General features: G+C 44.0%; 1 protein-coding gene across 16 annotated transcripts in view; it reads left to right on the top strand.

The window, feature by feature from the left end:
• Positions 1–25,874, top strand: part of fryl (furry homolog, like) — a 182,873-nt gene that overhangs the window by 57,745 nt on the left and 99,254 nt on the right. For all 16 annotated transcript variants that reach the window (XM_084307769.1, XM_084307770.1, XM_084307765.1 and 13 more), the window contains 2 exons: positions 21,694–21,902; positions 22,516–22,569. In XM_084307769.1, coding sequence (XP_084163895.1) covers positions 21,783–21,902; positions 22,516–22,569 — 174 coding nt within the window. In that variant the 5' untranslated portion in view covers positions 21,694–21,782. The remainder of the gene's footprint in view (positions 1–21,693; positions 21,903–22,515; positions 22,570–25,874) is intronic.

Raw genomic sequence — 25,874 nt, 5'->3', positions numbered from 1 at the left:
CACAGAGATGACCTGTAATTTAGCATAGCCTCATAGTGTGGCACACACACACACACACACACACACACACACACACACACACACACACACACCATCTCTCTCTCTCTCTGTGCATGATGAGGATTGGTGCTAGATTGAGAAGGGGTTGCCTCTCTGGATCAAATTAATGGTAGTTTGCGCCGGCATATACAACGGACATTCATACACGGCAACGTGCCTCCAAAACAAGGTGTGATAAACATGAATTGATATATTTTCCTTGGCATGAAACGAGAAATGGTATTTACCATTAGGGACCTGCATGACTCTTCTTTCTCTATTCAATAACGTTTTACCCTGAGGGATGGTGGTCACGGTTGTTGTATTTAGTTAAATGACGTCGTGTGTATCCTATCCGTCATGCAGCGCATTCAGCCCCACGCCCACAATCTAATATATATATATATTTTTTTTTATACAAGTCGATGATTAATTTGAATATAGAATATTCATTGACCAGGTACTGCATCACCCCTGGCTGAGTGGAACATGGAAAGCCAAATAAATAAACTTAAACTTTCCCCCACTGTACCGAAAACCCGTACCAAACCGTGACTTCAAAACCGAGGTACGTACCGAACTGTAGTTTGTGTACTGTTACACCCCTAATTGGAGATGCACCAATTCAAACATTTTAAAGTTATTGAGTTACTGTACGTCGAGTATCGACGTGTTGGAGATATAATGGTACATCTGAAGCTGAAATTGATACTCATGACATTAACATTCCACAATAAGCCATTTCTAACTGAATAAATAATAAATCATTGTACTGGATATTTTAAGTGTTTTCCAGGCTGTTCATCATTGTAGTTTAACTGTTTTAAGCACTGCCATGGCTGCTTTAATGTGATTATGTGTTTACATTAAAGTGCATGTGTGTGTATTTGTGCACTCAACGCTATAGATTTAGGATAATCAATCTTAACTGATCTGAAGGCCTTGTGGCAGAAACGAGGCCTAGGTTGAGAATTACAAGGTTAAGATGAGATTTGTGGATGTTGGCTGAACAACTCGGAGCTGAAATGGAAGTATTCGGGAATGTTATTCATTAATATGCATTTATGTTAGTTTAGTTAATATAAAAAATACAACTTGACATTTAGAATTGTCTTTTCTTTTTGACACTGCGTTTGTCCTGTATCCAGCTATCTTAGAAATGGCTTGTTGACATTCTTCATCAAATTGGTGCAGGAGGGACATTGCTGTCGAGGACGTTTTGGTGATCTTATAGAAATTTCTTTCACAATTAAAGTGTGTTATTTGAAAATGATTACCCTTTGGGGGAAATCCAATAATGTGGAAACAATATACTGGTGAATTCTTTTTTAAACTGCAGGTTGGCATGAGGTTTTCCTTCATGTTGATTCAGTCTGCCACTAGAAAGTTGGCTAGTTGATGTTCAGCACTAAAGTTGGCTGGTCGGTGTTCAGCACTAGATGGTTGGCTAATTGTTGTTCAGCACTGGAAAGCTGGCTAGTTGGTAAATGGTACATTTATGTAGCGCTTTTCAATTTGTTCCTAAAATTGTACGCATTCACTCATACATTCACACACCAATGGCAGAGGCAACCATGCAAGTTGCCAACCTGCTCATCCTCTGGATTATTAGATTACTGCTCTACCTCTGTTGTTGATGTTCAGCACTAGAAAGTTGGCTGGTCTTTGTTCAAAACTAGATGGTTGGGTAATTTATGTTCAGCACTAGAAAGCTGTCTAGTTGATGTTTGTTAAGCACTAAAGTTGGCTAGCTGGTGTTCAGCACTAGAAGGTTGGCTAGCCGGTGTTCAGCACTAGAAAGTTTGCTAGTCGATGTTCAGCACTAGAAAGTTGGCTAGCCGGTAGGGGTGGGACGATACATCGATCCAGATCGATATATCGATCTATTATCAATAATCAAATAGGATCGATGCAATGTAAAAAGATCGATTCATATTGCGATACTCTTATTTTGAAAATCCGGCGACGGCGACGTCATATCCACCCCGCGGCCAGTGTTGTGAAACTCTTGGCTCTGTACAGCAGAGCGAGAGCAGGGCTTCAGTTGTCTATTTTGATACCCGATATAAGTCTGTGCAGTTTTTTCCCCGCAACAGGTCAAATGCATCTAACATGCTTTGCATCGTCGCCATTCTTTTATGCCCACGTCGCGTGGGCAGACCTAAATTAACGTTACATTAGCTGCTTAAGCTAACTAAGCTAAGAGAGAGAAACGGAGAGAGGAGAGGGGACATTCTGTGTGTGTGTGTATGAAAATACCAGATGAAGTCAGGAGTATTATTATATTGATATTATTTACTGAGGATGGACAGATAATGTTGATATTTAAACATGATCATCATGCAACATAAAACAATTGTAGGAACGGTTTGGGAGAGGAAGGGGTTTTAGCTTGCGTGTTGTGAGTTCCAAAACATTTTACTTAAAGTTTAAAGCTCAATATATAAAAAGTGGCACTTTACAGTGAACAGGATGTCTATTTGTATTAAAAACAATATTGTTTTTCATTTAAATGTCTGGAAGAGCTCAAAAATAAAAACGTCAATTGATATTTCCGTAGCCTTTTTTTAGTTGATCTAAATGTGACCGATTGTGTTAAATGGGCACATAATATCGTCTCATATCGATCGCAGGCACCTGAATCGAATCGTATCGTATCGTGGCAGACTTTGCGATATCGGCAAATATCGTATCGTTGTCCAAAGAATCGATCGTATCGTGATGAAACTGGTGATTCCCACCCCTACTAGCCGGTGTTCAGCACTAGAAAGTTGGCTAGTCCGTGTTCAGCACTAGAAAGTTGGCTAGCCAGTGTTCAGCACTAGAAAGTTGTCTAGTCTGTGTTCAGCACTAGAAAGTTGGCTAGTCGATGTTCAGCACTAGAAAGTTGTCTAGTCGATATTCAGCACTAGAAAGTTGTCTAGTCTGTGTTCAGCACTAGAAAGTTGTCTAGTCGATATTCAGCACTAGAAAGTTGTCTAGTCGGTGTTCAGCACTAGAAAGTTGACTAGTCCGTGTTCAGCACTAGAAAGTTGGCTAGTCCGTGTTCAGCACTAGAAAGTTGGCTAGTCTATGTTCAGCACTAGAAAGTTGGCTAGTCGATGTTCAGCACTAGAAAGTTGTCTAGTCCGTGTTCAGCAGGATATCCAACCGCTGGGTCAACAACAGATTTCTCCCTCTACACTAAATCACTGGGTAACATTATCACGTCTCATGGCTTCTCCTACCATTGTTATGCCGACGATACTCAACTCTTCCTCTCCTTCCCTCCCTCAGATATCCACGTCTCTGTGCGGATCTCGGCCTGTCTGTCCGACATCTCAGCCTGGATGACGTCCAACCACCTCAAACTGAACCTAAGCAAAACAGAATTGCTCCACCTGCCGGCCAAATCCTCCCCCCTAACCGACCTTTCAATCACAGTCGAGAATGCAGCTGTGACTGCGTCCCCGACCGCCAAGAACCTTGGTGTTGTCCTCGACGACCAGTTGAACTTCTCTGCTCACATCGCAGCGACGACCAGAACCTGCCGATTCCTCCTGAGCAACGTCAGAAGGATACGCCCCTTCCTGACAAAAGAAGCCACCCAACTCCTCGTCCAATCAACAGTCATCTCCCGCCTCGACTACTGCAATGCACTGCTCGCTGGCCTCCCGGCCACTGCCACTAAGCCTCTTCAACTCATTCAGAACGCAGCGGCCCGCCTGATCTCAAACCTACCGAAGTCGGCCCATGTCACCCCACTTCTTAGGGACCTGCACTGGCTCCCCATTGCTGCACGAATCCGCTTCAAGGCCCTCGACCTAGCATACCGTGCGGCAAAGGGAACCGCTCCCGCCTACCTCCGGTCAATGGTCTCTAACTACACACCCTCAAGACCCCTACGCTCTGCATCTTCTGGCCGCCTCAGACCTACTCCTATCCAAGCTCCGGGAGGGTCATCAAAGAGAAGTCGCCTATTCTCAGTCCTTGCCCCACAATGGTGGAATGAACTACCCACCCCAGTTAGGACAGCCGAATCACGTCCAATCTTTCGCCGTCGACTAAAGACGCACTTCTTCAACCATTATCTGAATTAAAAAAAAAAAAAAAAAAAAAAAAAAAAAAAAATCTAACCCTAACTAACCGTACTGTCATGCACTTGTCCTAATAAACTAACCTACACTGTAGCACTCAACACTTTGATGAACATTGTTGCTCAGCTGATAGACTTGTGCCCTTCCTGATGGCTTGTCGTACAGAACTTGTAAGTCGCTTTGGATAAAAGCGTCAGCTAAATGACTAAATGTAAATGTAATGTTATTTCCCCCCTGTTTGCCCCCCTTTTTCTGTAATGAATGCCGCCTCACCCCATCTCCCCCACTCTCCCCCCATCCTGCGCCTAGTTGCCAGTTCCTGGTTGCCAGTTCCTCTCCATTGGGCCTCTCTAACAAAGAGGGGTATGGCCTAGTTTCAGCAACTGTGTCTATGCCACCCTACCAAAACTTTTATCCGACCCACTGTCTCTCGCGCATTTGCTCTTTTTCATTTTACGTTACACATATCGGATGTTCCAGAAGGTTCCAGCCGCCTGCCTGTATGCTTTATCCTGACGTCGGTCCCCAGTTTAAAAGGATTTTCACAGCGTTCAGTAGTAAACACACCATCATGTATAGTTCAGCGTGATCAGTCACAGATGGGTGGAGCAGGCATGTTTTCATGTGCGTCTCCCCCCCCCCCCCCCCCCCCCTCTCTCCCTCCGCGTGCCCTGCATTGCATCGGCGTGTGTCAGATTAATTTCACCAAGTTGTATCCCTCGCTCTCTTGTTTTTATTTGGAAGCAGCAACACGCAGCGAGGAGCAGACCGGTAGGAACTCGTTGAGAGGCTGAACATGTTAAGACACACGGGGTGCAATTAGCACAGTGCCAACGCCACTAAACATGAGCTGTGTTCCTTCAACATGTTTCTCCTCTCTCTCACACACACACACACACACACACACACACACACTGCATACCAACACTGTGTGTGTTCTATTGTATTGTTCCTGGTTGTTCTGCGAGCGGAAGTGAGCAGGCCTGGGCGGGGGGGGGGGTCCATTTTTACTGTGGTGAGGTGGAGTCGCTGCTCTCTACTAGTTGTGTAATCCCGCTGGGTTCTCTGTTTCTTGATTGCAGCCGTGGACTCCTCTCTCTCTGACCCAGTGGGGTTTGTATCGACCTCTCGCATGCTAGGCATGATAAGCATGTCGTTGGACTAGTTGGAATAGTTCCTGCTCCGGCTAGATCAGTTGTTTTCATTCCCCTGCCTGGAGAGGGGCCCTGCCGTGACCCCTGTGGAACTTCTCTTTGAGAATCTGATTGCTATTTATTTATTAAATAATTTTGTATTTTCTTTTTATTTATTAACACTTTCCGTGCCAGCCATGCGGTGCCCCGGAACCCCGTTGCGTGCCACCACCCACTTCAATGACTGAGCTCTCATATTTGCGAACGCATAAACATTATCTTAAATTATGGCTATGTGTCTAATATGGCCGTCGCTTATCAATGACTTGTTTGCAGTCAACATTGTCGAAACGGATTGTTTTTTAATCTGTTCATTTCCGTTTTATACCAGTTTAAAAAAGGCTCGTTTTAAGTTTCAGAAAAAAATTAAGATTCTGTGATAAACACCCTTTACTGGAATACACTGGAATACACAAAACACGTTGTCATTTTTCGGCCTATTTATGAATAGTTTTCAAATAAACGCTAGATTATCGATAGTATAATATGTACTTATGCATGCTATAGAAGCGGGCTGAAAAAGCGATTATCTTATTTCCTGATCACACACACACACACAGACACACATGGCACACGCTGATTATAGGTGAAAATAGCTCTGATTATCCCAAGACTGGTAAAATAGATTCCTTACCTCAGATCAGATCTCCAAAAAGATTATTCCAATTCCTGATCGCCATTCCAAATATCGATCGCGTTTATTGATCCAACGCTGGGTACTGGAAACACATATTCTCCACTATTCTGGTGGTGGGCAATGACTTGGATCGTCTCCGGTTACTTGTCTGACAAGTAAAATGTGGAAGCAGGACTTTTTTTTCTCCATGCGTTTCATTCAATCCAATCCAAAGGGGTGCAGTACCATCCGGAGAGACGATAGGGGGCGGTATTTTCCCTGTTCGAGTTCAGACAGATCCCCACTGGTAACGTGAGGCTAGATTGATGAGAAATGAATGGAAATCGATAATAAAAAAAACGATTAAAAAAAACCCGAGATCTCTCGTCGTTGGCACTGAAAGTGTTAACACAAATAGTTAAACAAAAGTAAAAAATTAAATAATAATAAAAATAAAATACATAATAACCATATTGTGTAGGAGAGGCTTATCGAGAACTAAAATCAAACATACAAAAATATACATTATTTAAAAAATACCAGTAATACATTCAAAAGATGTATTAATACATACATGCATATATACTGCGTACATAATAATTAGGGGTGACCTTCGAATTTCTTTTTGGAATTCGAAGCTTCCGGGCCGAGATTCGAAGCTTCTTTTTATGATGTGGGACTTGTACAGCACTTTGTCAGTGCTGTAAAGTTTAAACCTTTTTAAATCTTAGACAAACAAACCACTTTGCTTTCATGGAATATTGTAAGCCGTCATTTGAGGCTTTATAAAAGCAGCACAATGAACACAAATCTGTCAGTGCCGAGTCTGACCTCATCTTAAGTAACAAACAGCATTGCTTGTTATTAACAAAGAGCGGCAGAGTTGATTTTGCACAACAAAAAATTCGTAATATTTTTTTTTCATATTCGAATCCCATGTCCATCGAACGAAGCTTCGAAGTATTTAAGACAGCCCTAATAATAATACATAACCACCCACCCACATGTCTACAAACCTAACCAAATGCATACCTACATGTATGACCTATTTATCTATCTACTACTTTTTGGATATGAGCATTTTTTTGTAGTTTGCTTTAAAAATAAGCAGAGATGGAGATTTCCTCAGCATAGGATCAGCTGCATTCCAAACTTTAGACCCTCTCTATACCTCACTGAGAACTGCCTAAGAGAAGTACCACAATATGCAGGTCCCTGGACTGATGTGTGACATATGAATGAAAATCCGAATTAAAACTATTACAACCATTTGGTAGATTGTGATAATCATAAATGCATTTGTACACAAATACATATCTGTAAATAATTAACCTCAGACACAGTCAGAATGTTTAGTTTCTTGAAAAGGTGTTGTGGGACTACAAACTAGAACCTAATCATTATGGACATGAAAACCTGCTAGAGAAGTTCATATGACAACAATGACGTTAATTGCCTTGTTTTGCAATCCTGAAAAGGCATGGGGCCGTGGAAGGGGAGAGTAATCTGATTACATGCATGTTTTGAGAGGAATTTGATTACATTAACGTTTTATTCAGTTTGACCAGAATTCCCTTTTGCTTTTGTATTGGTCTATGGCTTGATTTTTGGAAAAAGTGACAGCCCTAAGTCCTTTCTAGAGACGAGGTATTTTAAGTCCCTTATTGACTCAGGGAAGATTTGCAGAGCAGCACATGTGCTCTTTTCCACCAACGCCCTGCTGCTACATACTCATACAGTTACACACATTCACACCTGGTAGCCGCCCCAGTACGTCCACACAATATCGCACTGCTTTCAACCGAGCAACTCTACTGCAGCAGTTCAGGGTGTCAGTAGTCGTTATTATGGGCGGGGGGGGTATTGAACTTGTGCCCTTCTGACTCCCAAGCCAGCTCCTCTAACTAGGGATGCTCCGATATTGATATCGGATATCGGCCCCGATATGACAAACAGCTGGATCAGGTATAAAAAAAGACAATCTGATTATATATTATAATAATAAATTAAATAAGAAGTAACAATTCAGTACATTATATCTGTGTTAATTTGTTCACTAAGTTAGGAAAGTAATGTTTTAAGTCGAGCCTGATGCTGCCTTGCACAAAATAATTATCCCAGTCTCTTCCACACAGTGAGGCATACAGTTTATTAATTGAACAATGGGGATCGGTACTCGGTATCGGCCGATACCCAAAGCCCAGGTATCGGTATCGGGACTGAAAAAGTTGGATTGGTGCATCCCTACCTCTAAATTGTACAGGTGCCTCACTCATCCTCAAATGTGCTACTCATGCCGGCAAGAGTAAGGCTCAGGGCAAACCGTCGGCTTGCTTCTTTACTTGTCATGGGGAGAGAGAGAGCGTGTTTTGAGTTTTTTTGCATTGAGATTTGAATGAGGAATAGAACATGCGCTCCAGGCTACAGCAGTGAGTCAGAGGAGAGCGCCGCCCGGCTGCACAGTGAGGTTGGTCTGCGGCCCGCAGGTCTGTGGACGGGGTCAGTGCTGGGAGGGAAGGGTGGTTTTGGCGCGTCACACAAAACAACTCCCCATTGAGGGGAAGAGAAAAGGGGGGAGCGACGCGGAGACTTGGCCCAGGAAAGGATGCCTTGCATTTTTTTCTCTCTGTTGTCGAGTGGAAAAGTACAAACAATGTTGGGCTTCTCATTTCTCCAAGTCAGTCCAGCTGGCCCAGGGTAGGAGAGGGAGGGAGAGAGGGAGGGAGAGAGGGATATGGTATGGGGAGACAGGGATATGGGGAGAGGGAGGGAGAGAAATGGGGAGAGAGGGGGATAGAGATGGGGAGGGAGAGAGAGGGATATGGGGAGAGGAAGGGAGGGAGAGAGAGAAAACAGTGATTGGAGAGCTGGCTGGCTATCTGACATCATTTGGATGGTTGTTGGTGGAACACAGTAAACAAAGGGGACATTTTTGAAAGGCTCTCTGTGCTGCCTGCTAGACAACATTTACACTACGCAACTAACAAACACCCCAACTAACAAACACCCTCCACACACCCCATCTAACAAACACCCTCCACACACCCCAACTAACAAACACCCTCCACACACCCCATCTAACAAACACCCCCCACACACCCCATCTAATAAACACCCCCCACACACCCCATCTAACACACACCCCATCTAACACACACCCCATCTAACACACACCCCATCTAACACACACCCCATCTAACAAACACCCCATCTAACAAACACCCCCACACACCCCAACTAACAAACACCCCCCACACACCCCATCTAACAAACACCCCCCATACACCCCATCTAACTAACACACCCCACATACCCCATCTAACAAACACCCCCTACACACCCCAACTAACAAACACCCCCCACACACCCCATCTAACAAACACCCTCCACACACCCCATCTAACAAACACCCCCCACACACCCCATCTAACAAACACCCTCCACACACCCCAACTAACAAACACCCTCCACACACCCCATCTAACAAACACCCCCCACACACCCCAACTAACAAACACCCTCCACACACCCCAACTAACAAACACCCTCCACACACCCCATCTAACAAACACCCCCCACACACCCCATCTAATAAACACCCCCCACAAACCCCATCTAACAAATACCCTCCACACACCCCATCTAACACACACCCCATCTAACACACCCCATCTAACAAACACCCCATCTAACAAACACCCCCACACACCCCAACTAACAAACACCCTCCACACACCCCATCTAACAAACACCCCCCACACCCCAACTAACAAACACCCTCCACACACCCCAACTAACAAACACCCCCCACACCCCAACTAACAAACACCCCCCACACCCCATCTAACAAACACCCCCCACACACCCCATCTAACAAACACCCTCCACACACCCCATCTAACAAACACCCTCCACACACCCCATCTAACAAACACCCCCCACACACCCCATCTAACAAACACCCTCCACACACCCCAACTAACACTCACTATGCCGTGGTCCCCCTCACATACCCCAACTAACACTCACTATTTGTAGTGCCAAATTAACACTCACTATGCCTTGCTTGGACCCACCACACATCCAAACTAACACTCACTCAGTGTGAGTGTTTCACTCATGACATGTGTGACTAAAAATAGATGTGTGCGAACTGCGAACCGGGCAAGATAATTTCCGAGCAGTGTATGAGTAAACATCACAACAAGCAGGGTTTGAAATTAACGGGGGCTTGGGACAAAATGCTAAAAAAAATTACCAAATGCCCTCGAAAATCAGTTAAGGGGGGCAAAAAAAGCCCCAGACAGTTTACCAATTATATATATAATATATACAGGGAACAAAATAAGCACCTGCAAAGCGCCAATGGCGGGCAGATTTGAACAAAATAGTAATGTAAAATAAAGGACAGTCACCTTTTTTGCAGCCCTCAATCTCTCCTTGCGCGTCAATCTCTCCTTGTTTACACTGCTTGCACTGTAACGTTACGCCCGATTAGCTAACGTTAGCTTAATAACGTTAATGGGTTATAAATATGTGGAACCATATGGAAGGAGTAAGCCGGCCGCTAAAAAGAGAACCCACCGCGGCTTTCTCAGACAAAGGATGAGTGGGACCACGTGACAAAAGAGAGTTTCCAGAGCAGTGGAAGTTTGAAGATAGTTTCAAGAGACTGGCTAGGCTACAGTATGATGCGGGGGCTGTAGACAGTGGTGAGTTGTTAACTTGTTCCGTGTGCCGCAAGTATGTCAAAAAGAAAAACAGAAACACGTTTGTCATTGTCGTGTTACTTCACAGTAAAAATACGTGAGTCCTCTGCTGTGGTTGTGAGTATCCTTTATTAGCTTAACTCCGTGGCAACATCACACAGGTGTATCTCTCTCGCCCTCCCGTACCTACCCCTTGACCCCGAGTACGGTGGCCTGTACACTCTGTCGTATAACGCACACACATTAACATAACACCACAGTCATCGGTAGTGAATCAATGAAATTGTGGACTCTGATGAGGACATGATTGAGGAGGTTTAATTTAGGTTTACAAAACCTTCACATTGATTGTGTTCTGTTAAATCCTGCAAAGAGGCTAGAGTGAGGAGTCTGATGATTATGTTAGGTTACATTAGGTTACAATTTAAGCTTAACACATTAACTGCCACGCAGTTTGCACCTCATACCACTCTCTGCCACCACTCTAAGCCTATGGAGATGTTCACCTTCTTTGCAGGGCTATAACTTTTTTAATTGTATTGCTAAATTGACATTACTATGGCCCATTCAACATTGATTATCGTTCAGGATGTAGGAACGTTATACTTTTTCATTCATACGAAAATACCGTCTAGAATATAAATATATTTTTATCGTTTTCTGCAGTAATTCCTAGAACGTGAGTTATAGGCATAAACTCATATATAGATTATCAACTGCAGTTTGTTGCCGATATACGCTATATAAAAAATTTCAACTGTACATGATCCTAAACGTTATGACTCATCATGCGCGGATGAACGGGGGGGGGGTCGTTTATAATTCTGTGATAGTCAGTAAATGCTTTATGACGTAGTATGGGTGATATATTGATCAGAGGTTTGCATTAATAATAATAAACAATCACGCTGAAAGTAACGTTACATGGAATTCGCATGACCTTGAAACCCGTCGTAAGCCGTTTTTGGCGGTGGATGTGTTAAGATTTACTTGTATTGATTAATCAATCAATCAATATTAGGGATGTCGCGATAATTTTTTTTTGCTCCCGGTCATGTGATTTTGAGTATCTACCGATACATCCCCTCCCATCCCAATTCCTCACATTACATTCACCCTGAATGTTGACGTTATCCAGGTTAAAAGTTAACTTCATTCAAGCGAGGCATTGCAACCGGAGTAATCTTAAAAACTCCGCCTCCAACCTGCTGCTTCATGAGAGCAATGGCGCCATCGTCTGTAAAAATCAGGTGACTGCAAGTTCTGCAACTAGTGGATGTCCCTCATCCTTGATCAACATAAATCATTTGATGTATAATTAAATCAAAGGAAATGCGTTTGTTTTGGCAAAATTCTTCTGCTCTGTGTGACGATAAATAAATGAATGATGATATGCAATTTAAAACCAAAACTAAGGCCTCAGTATGAGTTTAAGTCGTGAACATGGTCATGTTTGTTGAATAAAAAAAAAAAGTAAAATTTATTTTTTCGATCCCGATCTTCTGAAAATCACGTGATCGGCCCCCGATATATATGCGACACAAATTCATTTTTAGAATGTTTGGCTGGTAAAAAATCTGCCTGGCTGGTAGTGTGCAAGGATATTGTGATCAAATTTCATATTTTTTGCCATGGTATTCATATTTCCCTCACGCAGCCTGGTCTGATGCTGTGTGAGCCGGCACAACTCTGCAACGCTTCAATACTGCCCCCTGGTGGATGATCAGCGAGTTGCCAAATCGGAAATGGCCGGTTGGATATCGGTGCGTCTCCTAAATCCGTCCGGCCACTCTCATATCGTTGCGGGACTCTAGCCACACACCGTGGATATGGATCGCTGCCATAACTCAATAATCGACATGATTTGGGCGTGTATTAGTATTATACAAACCGGAAATGGATCTACTCGATCCCCATCAAATAACTGGGATCTTTTTGCTCCAGTCTCATCGCCCAACGGTAAGAGGAGGCTGACGTCATTTTCAGCGTGAGTGTTTATTATTATCCATACAAACTGCTCTGATCTATATATCACCCATACTACATAAAGCATTTAACGACTAACGGAATTATAAACAACCCCCCCCCCGTTCACCCGCGCATGATCAGTCTAACGTTTAGGACCATGTACAGTTGAAATTTTTAATATAGCGTGGATCGGTAACAAACGGCATTTGATAATCTATATATGCATTTATGCCTATATCTCACGTTCTAGGAATTACTGCAGAAAACGATAACATATTTATATTCTAGACGGTATTTTCGTATGAATGTGTGATGAAAAAGTAAAACGTTCCTACATCCTGAACGATAGATAATCGATGTTGAATGGGCCATAGTAATGTCAATTTAGCAATGCAATTTAAAAAGTTATAGCCCTGCAAAGAAGGTGAACATCTCCATAGACTTACAGTGCTGGCAGAGAATGGTATAAGATGATCAAACTCCGTGGCAGTTAATGTGTTAATAATCTTTTTCATCATAAAAGTTCAGTGCCCCCGAAATACAAAAAAGCCCCCGAAAATCAATTAAGAGGGGCAAAAAAAGCCCTGAAAAAAAAAAAGTTAATTTCACAAGTACCATAATGTTTCCCCTCCACTGCATAATATACTGCTGGTTAGTGGCTGACTGTGTTGAGCAAAACATTATCTACTCAACTGCCAGGACCTGCTGCTTGGACCTCGGGCATTGAGTGATGCCAGTCTATTGATCAGTACATCTTCCCCCCCCCCCCCCCCCTGAGGCATTCTGCAGTGTATGTTACTTGGAAAGGAATGCCTCTTCCTTTATTTATACATCACTTATAGATCTATATATATATAGCGCTTACAGTACTGGCTTATGTTTATTTTAAATATTCATATTCGACAACAGCTTTGCATATTCTTCCTCCTCTCTACACCATGGTTATGTAACCTGGACATGTGTGATCTGCGTCATAACCGTTTGTTACTGGGTGTGAACCATCGTTCGTCCTCTGAAATAGTCATTCATTTTTATTGCTGTTTTGCTCCTCGCTATTGTTCAAAAAATTCTTCGGCACATTAACACGCAACCGTTTCCCCGGCAACCAGGAAGAAACTGAGTGAGGCGTTTCCTGGGAGGGATGGGGGTCAGGGGTCAATTGAATCGTGGAACCCGCCTTGGCCTCCACTGTTTGTACCACGTTCTAGTGTTGCAGCGTTTCCACTGCTCACATTCTCTATACAGCCCGACTTTGTGTCTCAGGTCATTCTCTTCAGACAGAAGCTCCAAGAAACACTGCTACCTCGTTGAAAGATGAGCTGTTTTTCCTTCATCAAAGGATGCCCTTTAACACAGTTGATGGCAGCACTATGCACTAAATATGGATAAGATCATGGTCCGTGCTGCTTGCAAAGATACCGTTTCTGGTCTTGCTGCTGACCCCTGGAGGAATGTGTTACAGGAAGCCTGTGTAAATATTGAGAGCTACTGCGCTCACATGTGCTGCCCTCTCCTCCAGCCGCGATGTGTTTGTGTGTTTTTAGCTGTACAGTATTTCACTTCTCCCCCCTCCTACGGAGTGTGTGTGAGATCACCTGTTCTCAATCTTCCTCATTACATGACGCCATAATTGTGAGGCCCAAGTATTTGCTCATCCCGTGGTCATTTTCACAGAAGTTTTCAAGTTCAAGTTTCTTTAATAGTTGTCATACAGAAGTACAGAATACTTTCATACAAAATGCTTCTTACTGTTACGCTCCAGAGACTGTGCTAGACAAGCTAGTATCAAATAACATAGTATAGCATGTAATTTAGAAGAAGAAAATGAGGTCACAGTGTTCGGTATAGACATATGTACAATGTTCTGAGTTACCATATAATATACAATACTATGCAGTGTACTAATGTACAGTACTATATAGTGCAAAGCAGAAATGGGATGAGGTACAATTTAGGTACAATTTACAGTAAGGTGTACGAGTTGTAGTGCAATCCTTCATCAATAAATATAAAGTGTGGGGAGTGGGTGCTACAGTGTGTTTGTTTAAAGTGGGTGTGTGCTATAAAGTGTGTGGAGTGGGTGCTACAGTGTGTTTGTTTAAAGTGAGTGTGTGCGTGTGGATGTGTGTGCTATGTGCGTTTGGTGGTTGTTGTTGTGTAGTGTTCATTGTTCGTTTAGCAGCCTGATGGCCTGGGGATAGAAGCTTCTTCTGAGTCTTTCTGTGCTCGCCTTGAGACTCCGGTATCGCTTGCCTGACCGCAGCAGTTCAAAGAGGCAGTTGTTCGGGTGACTGGAGTCTTTAATGATTCTCTTAGCCTTGCCCTTGCAACGCTTGTTGTAAATGTTCTGGAGGGTGGGGAGCCCCCCTCCAATTGTGCGTTCGGCTGAACGTGTCACTCTTTGTAGTCTGCTTCGGTCTTGTGCAGTGCTATTCCCAAACCAGGAGGTGATGTTGCCGGTCAAGATGCTCTCTATTGTACATGAGTAGAAGTTCTTAAGGATCTTCTGACTGACTTGGAACTTCCTTAGGCGCCTGAGGAAGTAGAGGCGTTGTCGTGCCTTCTTCACAACACTGTCAATGTGTGTGGTCCATGTCAAGTCCTCGGATATGTAGGCTCCGAGGTACTTAAAGCTGTTGACTCTCTCAACAGGGTCAGGGTATGGAAGGGTCATTCCATAAATTTTCTCACACAGTGACAATCAACCACCTCCCAATTGTTCTCAAAACTGTTTCTCCTGGTAAAAATAGACAATGTAGGCGGCTTTTCCGTGAATTTGGTACTTACTTACGCCTATCGCTCCTTTTGGGGAAGCATAGGCCATCGACAACAGTTCGCCAGGGTCCTCTGTCCTGTGCTTTGCTTTCCAGCTGTTTCCATGTCAGTCCGCTCGTGTGATGTCTGTCTCCAAGTCCCTGCGCCAGGTGTTCTTGGGCCGGCCTCTCTTCCTTTTGCCTTGGGGGTTCCCTCTAATGGCCTGTCTGGTGGTGCTGGTGTTTGGTTTGCGTAGTGTGTGGCCGATCCATCCCCACTTTCTTCTCTTGGTTTGTTCTTCCACTGGTTGTTCGCCCGTTCTCTGCCAGAGATCGTTGTTACTTGTTACTGATGGTGTCTGGCCAGTGGATGTTCAGGATCCGCCTCAGGCATCTGTTGATGAATGACTGCACTCTAGTCATTGTGATCTTGGTTGTCCTCCACGTCTCTGATCCGTATAGGAGTACTGGCTTGATGTTGGATTTGAAGAGTCTGAAGATAATTTGGTAGGCCTGTATATTTTGTGGAAACATCGTTTTTGGTCCGTGAGAAAAAGCTAAATGAACCGGACCCGTGCCTGAAGAACCATACGTTTTTGAGATGTCTCGGACGGTGCATTTATTTTCAGTTGTGAAGTTAATCTAAATCACTTGGGAGTGAGAATGTGATATATCACCAGAAACTACTCAACCTGTCTTTAACTATGAGTGAAGACAACACTCTAACTTAACGTCTTTAGATAATATAGTTTGAAAACATTGTTCCTCTGAAAACTTAAAACAAAGGGTTTATATGGTTCTTCGTCTGAGGTACTCTGCACTCAGGGCTGTAACTGTACGGAATGCCTGTAAGAAAGTAACACAAGATACACTTGCGTTATTATCGGGTCCTTAGAAGGAGCATCTCTAATTACTGCGCTCTATGGGTTTGTTGGCTGATTGGTACACATGTAACGGAGGTCAGTGAGTATATCCACAGTCACGATGGACTTCAAGTGTTGTGAAGTGACTGGCACGTAAGCTACAGATGTTTGAGGATTAGATTTGTGGAGATTGCAACAGTGCGGGGTCAACCTCTTCTCTTATTTAGGACAAAGTGATTATTAACTCTTACTTAAATGCATAAACTGATGCCTTGACACTTTTTTCTTTCTTCACCAAGCACAGAAGTGTAGAATATCAAATTATCCCTCATGTTCATGGTGAACTTTATCTGTCACATGCATAAATACATACATACTGTGCATAGCAAGTTAAAATAAGACAGTGGAGCAGTACTTCTCAGTATAACAAACACCTTCAATGGAAAAAAAGATTTTAGTGATGTTGAAAATCTAGTTGGCATGGGGTCAAATCAGCTTCATCGTTGTTATTTCATATCCACCAACAGACTGCACTACATAAAGAAAACTACAAAGAACCTAAACCACATTACATTTAATAGGTTATAATGACTATAGTAGCTTAATTGGTTTCAAAGTTATGGCCAATTAATTAGTAGACTTGTTTCCCCTACCATTGCCTTGCCCGCCCGCCTGATTTTTTTTAAAGATTGCTTTAATCACAGTAACGTTGGCGAGCTAGCTAAATTATACATCGGTTTTCATATAAATCAATTCACTAAGACTTTAAAACGGTGGTGCAGCATGGTCTACGCCGGAGACGCAGAAAAAACCTACCAAATCCATTCCGAGACAACTCCGAGACTGACTAGCGTTGCGCGTAACAAGTCTCAGTCTCTCTCCTTAAAGTAACGTTACACTATAAAAACGAACTGGATAGTTCATATAAGCCATTCTCCCTTTCTGTGTGTGTGTGTGTGTGTGTGTGTGTGTGTGCGTGCGCGCGCATGCCCGTCCCAACTCTGGTCTTTGGAAAGTTTTTTTTTTTTTTTATCTACTTTTTCTCTTTTTCTGTGATTTTTCTCCCCATCCCAATTTACCTCTTGTGCCAATTCTCCCTCCCCTGTCCTGATCGTTGCTCGCATATGCCCCCCACTGGCCGGTTGTAGGGAGGATAGAAGCCTTGCATCACATGTCCCCTCCGATACATGTGGAGGCAGCCTGTCACATCTTTTCACCTGCCAGCACGGACTCTCATTTGGCGAGGAGTAACTTGTAGGAGGCTCACACGGCCCCGCCATTTTCCTGACTTTGCTGTGCAGGCGCCCCAACCGACCTGTAGGAGTCGCTGTTCACAACGACCAGACTACCACCCTTCGACTTCCCTAGACCTGTCTCAAACCCTGCCCCTTTTCTTGATCCTCCAATCACAGCTGTCGCTTACCTCTGACTTCCTCGTACAAACTTTGTTTGTACGAGGAAGTCAGAGGTAAGCGACAGCTGTGATTGGAGGATCAAGAAAAGAGGGCAGGGTTTTGAGACAGGTCCAGTTAGTATTACGACCGGCCCAAGCCGGAGGCAACACCGACAGCCCGATTCAAACCCCGTGTCTCTTGTGTTGGTGACGAGCGCAATGTCCGCTACGCTACCCAGCCGCCTATGGCCAGATAATGTTGATATTTAAACTTAAAAAATATAAAGTACAAAACGCTGCTGACAGACAAAAGAGAATCCCTCACTGGGGAAAACAAAGGCCTAACCATCATGTATCACAATGGTCATGTCAGCCAGAGATGGGGAGAAGCATGAACCTTTAAACGACATCTCTTTGAAATAAATTACATTTTACAGTTTTTTTTCTGATTTCTTTTAAACAAATTATTATTTTGTATTTAACTATTTAATAATTTAGTTATTGCACTGCACTGGCAGTTGAACTGCACTGAACTGAATTGGGGAAAAAATTAAATAAACCTCATAACCTAACTGGCACTGGACATTGAACTACACTGGCACTGTTTACAGATGTACTGTTATTCAAGTTAGTTAAAAACATAATTTTGTATATATTTTTTTTTAAATCCAAAGGAAAAAATCAGAAAACGGGAAAATAAAAAATCGAGAAATCCGAAAACAGGAAAAGATAAAAACAGATTTCATAGGGCCCTAGTTAAGGTGAGTTAATAAATTCACTAAAAAAATCTGCTCCAGTCCGCTGTCCGCTCTGATAAAACTGACTCTTTGGTCAGAGCGTCCAGTGTGCACTCAGAATTTCCGAACAACGTGCGCTCGCTCTGACACTGGTTGTAAATAGTTATGAGTTGTATGTGCCTCCCTCAGTGTTTCCCATTAACACTTTGATCGCCATGGTTAAATTCATAATTTACCATCCCTAGCCAGCTCTATTTGTCTATGGAGAAGTTCCCCTTCTTTGCAGGGCTATAACTTTTTTAATTCTATTGCTAAATTGACATTATTATGGCCCATTCAATGTCCTATATCCATTGTTCAGGGTGTAGCAACGTTATACTTTTTCATTCACATATTCATACTAAAATATGGTCTAAAGTATAAGTATGTTTTTATCGTTTTCTGCAGCTTTCTCCAGAACTTGATTTATAGCCCCAAATGCATTATATTGATGATCAAATACAGTTTGGTAGCGATCGGTGCCAGATGAAAAATTTCAACTGGAGGTACTTCTAGAAGTTACTACGTATCATCTGATATTGACCGGATAGGCGGTGGGTCGTTTATAATTCCGTGGGCAACGTTATATCATTCGTCTAGTGTGGGCCATATGGTCATCGGAGCAGTTTATATGGAACACGTTAGAAAATAACGCTGGATCTTACCGTATGTTCCTCGCGCCGTTGGACGATCAGCTTGGAGTAGACAGTTTTCGATTATGGGATGTTGATATAGATGAACCATTTCCAGGTTGTATAATACTATATACGTCCAAATAACGTTGTTTATTGAGTTAGGGCGAGCGATTGATTATCCAGTGTGTTGAGATGGAGTCCGGCTAACGATCGAGTGCCCGGACGAAATATGGATGAGCACTTCCTGTTTGGCGCGCCCCTCCCTCTGCCGATCGGCCACCAGATGGCGCTCTTGAACCGTTAGACAGTTGAGTGGAGCTCACCAGTACATCTCATGTCTCCGGAGGAGAAATATGATTTCGATCACAGATTTTTGAAATATTGATATCCAAGACGAGTTACGGCGTCTTCGGCAGAATGAGCATGGCGAGCAAAGACGAGTTACGGCGTTCCCGGCGATTAAAGTGTTAACTACCTAGACTGATACATTGCCAATAGGGATGTATCAGTAGTAGGTAGTCGTAATGGTAATCCAGGCAGTATATTTTTATATTTTCTAAAAAATAAACCAGTTCAAACCTCTCCTCGAGGCACCCCAGCCGTTCCATGTATTTGTTAAATTGCACCACCAGCACACCTGATTCAACTAATAAAGGGCTAGTTAAGTTGAATCAGGTGTGCTGGTGGTGGAATTTAACAAATAAATGGAACGGCTGGGGTGCTTCGAGGAGAGGATTGGGAAGCACTAGTCTAGGTGATTTTGTGTTTTGAGCACAAAGTTCATCATAGATCTGACCTCTTTATTTTGCTCTCAAAGTGCACCAGATTGATGCATTTAAAGGGGAACTATTTTACTATTTCTTTCACTATTTGGGCACTTTTACACAATTCCTGTGAGTCTATGGAACACCTCTGTAATATATATATTTTTTTTTATTCATTGTTTTGTATTTCTAATCAAGTCCTCAAAAACAGCATTTTTCTACCTCAAGATCTCGAGCCGTTTTGAGCCTGGGCTCCTAAACCACTGCGCAGCGGCGTCGTCGCCTGAACATTAACATGCAGCGGTGTCTCTCTGACATCACATATCGCGCACATTTTCAAATGACTCAGTTCAGTGAGGGTGAATATTGTGAGAGGAGAATTGGAAGAATGCGCCAATATGAGAATTTTGAGACATAGATCATATTAATATAAGTTCACATAGCTAGGAAACAATGCTAAACACTCAAAAAGGCCATTTATAAGATAGTTCCCCTTTAACTTTAAAATGTACAAAAAAAAACAATTACGCGGGAGCATGCCCCCGGACCCCCCTAGAGGGTCCAAGGTTCACCCACCACAGTCTCACAAAATCCGGTGGGAAACACTGTCCCTGTATTGTAAATAGTTCATACGTGTGTTGTCACTACTGTATGTATAATTGTAAATAAGTTAATTTATGTGTTGTAAATAAATATTGTTAATATTTACTTAATTTATGTGCAATCGTTTCATTTCAGCTCAGTGTAGAGAAATGCACTGATACTAACAACCGCCTTACTGCGCGCGTCTATGACGACACTGTTGACACCACGTATCCACGACAACACTAGTAGCTTGGGGGGGCCTAGTCCTACCACCCCCCCTGAAAAAAATCCTAGGGGAGACTAGCCTTGCCTAATGGCCCTGAAAGGTAAATAAATACTCTTGCCTGGAAGACATGTGTTGTGCAATACCTTCTATTTATAATGTTTCCACTGTTTCTACAATGGTGCAGATCGTTTGTTACGGGGCTTGCTTGATGGTAAACGTCTCTCTACAAATCACTTTATTTACTTGAAAAGAGCTCCATGTACTGGTTTGTTGGCGTGGTGTTTTATTGGGGCCATTGAGGAGGTTCGCTCTGCATGGCTCTCGGGAAGCTCTGATTTATGTCATAACTCAATGAGTTTGGATGAAACATTCACTTAGGCGCTGAGGATGCATTAAGATGCGAGCCAAAAAAAATTGATGTCCTGTACAGTTAAAAATCAATGCTTCCCAAGTCCGTATTGTAGTCGTTTTCATACCTGGCAGTCATGGATGATAATAAAACTGTATTTGTATTGTATAGTACCTTTCATACAAGAATTGCAGCCCAAAGTGCTTTACTCCAGTAAAATAGACATACAATTAGTATAACATAGACAGAACAAAAGCAATGCAGAATAATCTAATGAAATACTTTATTTTTTAGCGTTTATCGCTTTTTCTGGTCAAGCATGACCGACAGAAACGGGTTGAAACGGGATGTAGAGCAGGGGAAGACATTCTGATAAATGACGGCGGGTCCGGGAATCGAACTCGTGTCCACCAGATCCGTGACGCAGCACGGTTTTCCCCGACGCAGAAATAGCGCCGAGATATGCGGTGAGCTACGGGAGCTCCCCATGAAATACTTCTTATTTGCGTTATTCGGTACCAGCAGTACCTACATTTTTGGGTAGTTCTGTGTGTTGAGGCAGATCATGATCCTCTGCGACACCTCTTCCTGCTCCTCTTCTGTTTGCATTAGCATTGACACCTACCATGACACACTGTACACTATGACAGTGTCGCTCTGTTCTCCTGACACACTATGTCTGTGCTGCTGCTTCTGACCCCGTCTCTAACCCTGTGACCTCTTCCCCCCCCCCCCCCCCCCCCCACAGCCTCGGCTCCAGTCAGCAGCGTGAGTAGACGCCGTACACCCTCCTCCGTCACCCCCCTCTCGTGGGAGAAGCGCAACGCCGCCGCCGCCATGTCGTGCATCATCATCGACCCCGAGCTCAAGCCCGGAGAGTTCGTCATCAAGAGCCTGTTTGCAGAGTTTGCCGTACTGGCCGAGAAGAAGATCGAGGTGGTGATGGCCGAACCGCTGGTGAGTTGTGTCTGGGAATCTGGGGCATGTGACTCCCGTCTGGAGTTGTATCTAAGAAGGGCTTTGAATCGGACTGTCACAGTGGCACATGGTTATCTCTGGCGTCTGGACACAGTGTCCGTGTGTCCTCACAGTGAGTCTGTGACTGAATGGGATTTGGAAGGAACACTAAGTTGGGGATATAATGGCATCGTCCCTCCGGACTCCCCCCTGGCCTTTCCTTTATTGGGCTTTCCATTCAGCTCTATTGGTCTCTGGCCATCTCTCCTTCCCTCTCTCTCGAGCTCTCGCTCGCTCTTCATTTCCTCTGCCTGGCCTGCTGTGTTTGTCCAGTGGTCAGGTGCTGGATACACTCTCCCCGGCTGGCTGTTGACACAGGGTCTGCCGGGCAGCTAATGGCCTGGGGGTTTGAAAGCGGGCCTACCTCGCTGTCGTTCAGAAACGGTACTACTGTGGGGCTACTGTGCTCTACTGTTTCCCCTGTTTCCTCGTCCTCCGGGCCTGCTGCTGGTGTGACTGACACAAGCCTCCTGTTATGAGAGGAATCCATCCTACCTTGGGCCAGTGACTGACCGTCTCTCTCAATGTCTCGTCTGTGTCTTGTCTGATCCAGGAGAAACCTCTATCCCGGTCCCTCCAGAGAGGGGAAGATGCACAATTTGACCAGGTGAGTCTCCAGGTGAAGTAATGAATCAAGTAGGGATTCACCAGGTGAGTCTCCAACTGAAGTAATGAATCAAGTAGGGATTCACCAGGTGAGTCTCCAGGTGAAGTAATGAATCAAGTAGGGATTCACCAGGTGAGTCTCCAACTGAAGTAATGAATCAAGTAGGGATTCACCAGGTGAGTCTCCAGGTGAAGTAATGAATCAAGTAGGGATTCACCAGGTGAGTCTCCAACTGAAGTAATGAATCAAGTAGGTATTCACCTGTGGTCTCCAGGTGAAGTAATGAATCAAGTAGGGATTCACCTGTGGTCTCCAGGTGAAGTAATGAATCAAGTAGGGATTCACCTGTGGTCTCCAGGTGAAGTAATGAATCAAGTAGGGATTCACCTGTGGTCTCCAGGTGAAGTAATGAATCAAGTAGGGATTCACCAGGGGCATTTCTTCATTGCTGATACCGATTCTTAGTCCTAAACACCTCAAAACTGGGCACACCTCAAAACTGGGCACATCTCCTCTCCATTACTTTTCACTGGATAAAAATGAAGCGGTTTGCTTTTATGTTGCACATGACGGTTTAGTATTGGGAGGGCGGGGGGGAGGACTCCAACACCAATACTACTGTTTTAGCCTGGATATTGGCTAAGGGTGCAACCCCTGGAATAATGAAGCCATAGTGACACGTGTCACTTAATGTGTGTATGTGAACTATTCATTACCCGATAACACCCCCCTCGTCTTGAGTGTGTAGTTGAATTCAACAGCTCCACCCAATCACCCCCCCCCCCCCCCCCCCCCCCCCTCCCTACTCAATGTCCCAACCTGTCCCTCAACTCCTGCCTGCTGCAGAACTCTGAACAATGTGACCGGGCCGCTGCGTAGTGCTTTGTTCAGCAGCACTACACAAAGCCAATGAGGATATGCTGCTATAGATCCAGCTGCCTCCATTGTGAGTGAGTGAGTGAGTGAGTGAGTGTGAGAGTGAGAGAGAGAGAGAGAGAGAGGGAGGGAGGTAGGGAGGGAAAGAAAGTGAGAGGGAGGGAGAGAGAGCAAAGGGAGAGTGCAAGAATCGCTGTGTCATCCTCGGCAGTAAATCAGCAGTGGGTGCTGGTGTGTCCGCCTGGCGCCGCGAGGGCAGAGAGAGCAGTTGCATAACTCTCCCACTGAGCATCCATCATCTACTGTAGCACCCTCAGCACGCCGCACTGGCCCTCTAACACACACACACACACACACACACACACACACACACACACACACACACACACACACACACAGACCTACTTAATGCGCATTCCATACATCGCCAGCCACTCCGCCTCGCATTACATTTATTGTCCGAACGTAAACACGGTCATCTAAAGCCGCCAGAAACGCTGATTTCTCCTTTCTCTCCGCTTTCTCTCGTTAAGTCATGGGATTTATTACGCTACCTTTAGTACGGCTCTAAACATGGAATTATGCCTCTGTAGTGTCACAGGGCACATATCACCCTCCCAACAAAGTCTCTACAGTGGGCCGTTTATGCAGCGCTAAGTTATCTAATTAATAATCTGACTTCATTACCATCGATGTGATCAAAGTGCTGATGAGGTGTTTAGCACCGGAGCCCGTCGGTGGGTGGACTTGCGTGTGACCACTGCTGCAGAGGCGTGTGCGGCGCTGTGGGACCTGCTGCTCGGTAGGACAGCGGAGACGCCACGTGCCGTCCAAACGCCACGCTCTCTTTCCTCAAATCAATACCTCCAGTGCTATGCATCTCCCCCTGGTTTGAGGTCACGTCCCCAGGCTCCTTATATACGACGTGCTCGCTCTCTCTTACAATACGCACCATTATCCGATCCATCGCGCATCAATCTTCTGTCTCGTTTAAGGCCGTTCATTTCAGGTTCACATTATATTGTTTATGTTGCTTATCGTTAGCCTCATACGATAATTGCCTAATCGCCCCGGCTTAGTGCCTATGTCCTCAGCCAATCAGACCGCTTGTTACGTTAAAAAAATTAGAGATGTTCCGATACCATTTTTTCCTTCCCGATCCGATTCCGATCCCTAAGCTTTGGGTATCGGCCGATACCGATACTGATCCGATACCAGTGCACACATAATTTATATATATTTTTTTAAATATTATATAAAATTATACAACTTTTATTTTTTTTAATTTTTCAGCTACTGTTTTATATATACTGTTTTTTTAGTAATCACTAAAGTAATGGTATTTATTCAACAGGTGATTGTATAGATTGAGATAGTTGTCAATTAATGATACTAATACTAATGAGTTCACCCACGGAATGGTTGTTGGGACATTGATTCCGCACGGACGTTATACGTCCAGAAGGCTCCGTTAACTTCAGTTTGTAGCAGAGGCACTGTTGTGATTTTTAATGCACAATAAATATTCAACATTCTCTTTTGAGACTCCGCCTCAGACTCTTATCATTTGGCACTAAAAGCTAAACATTGTCACCGATATGGCTGTCCGCAACATGTCATTAATTGTGTGCGAGAGCAGAGAGGTCGATCAGTTAGCCACATTAGCGTTAGCTAACGTTAGATGGAAATACAAACAATGTAACGTTACTGATGAAAAAGTGATTTACCTTGGAATACTCCTGTGCCAACTTGCTGTACTTTGCTTGCCGGTCTGCAGCCATTATTGCTGGATTATGAATAGCCCCAACTTTAGCCAAGGTAACGTTAAAGCTAAAACTAGCTTTCGGTTAGCGCTTCAGCTAATGCTAAATAACACCAGCAACGAACACATCAGAGCTCCCAGTCAACACCCCTCTCTCGGGACGATGGCATTAAGAAAGTATCTGCTGTTAAAATGACAAACGGCATTGACACTTTAATTCATGGTCGATTAAAAACACGTTTGTTTTATAATGCTCACTCAGCAGACCGCAGTGTTGTTGATAAATTACGTCATATGGTATCGGAGGCTAGACTTTCGGCGTACTCGCTGATACCGATACCAGCATTTTAGGCAGTATCGGCGGCATTTCCGATACTGGTATTGGTATCGGAACAACTATTAAAAAAAATCCCCATCTGCCTAACTCACTCATGTGACTTGTGCGTTTTTTTTTTTTTTTTTTTTTTTTTGTATCTCTCTTTCTCCGATTTTTCTCTGTTCTCTCCCCGTCCCAATTTAGTCATTGTGCCAATTCCCCCCCCCCCCCCCCTCCCCTACCTGGTTGTGTGCATGTTCTCCTACTGGTCGGTACAAGGGAACCCTGAAGTATCCGCACGCTTCCTCCGACACATGCTGCGACAGCCAGTGGCTCTCTTCTCACCTGGCA

This window comes from Notolepis coatsorum, assembly GCF_963971535.1.
Source record: "Notolepis coatsorum genome assembly, chromosome: 2".
Classification (NCBI taxonomy): Eukaryota; Metazoa; Chordata; class Actinopteri; order Aulopiformes; family Paralepididae; genus Notolepis; species Notolepis coatsorum.
Note: the sequence above shows the minus strand (reverse complement) of the source record. Positions and strands in the feature narration are given on the sequence as shown.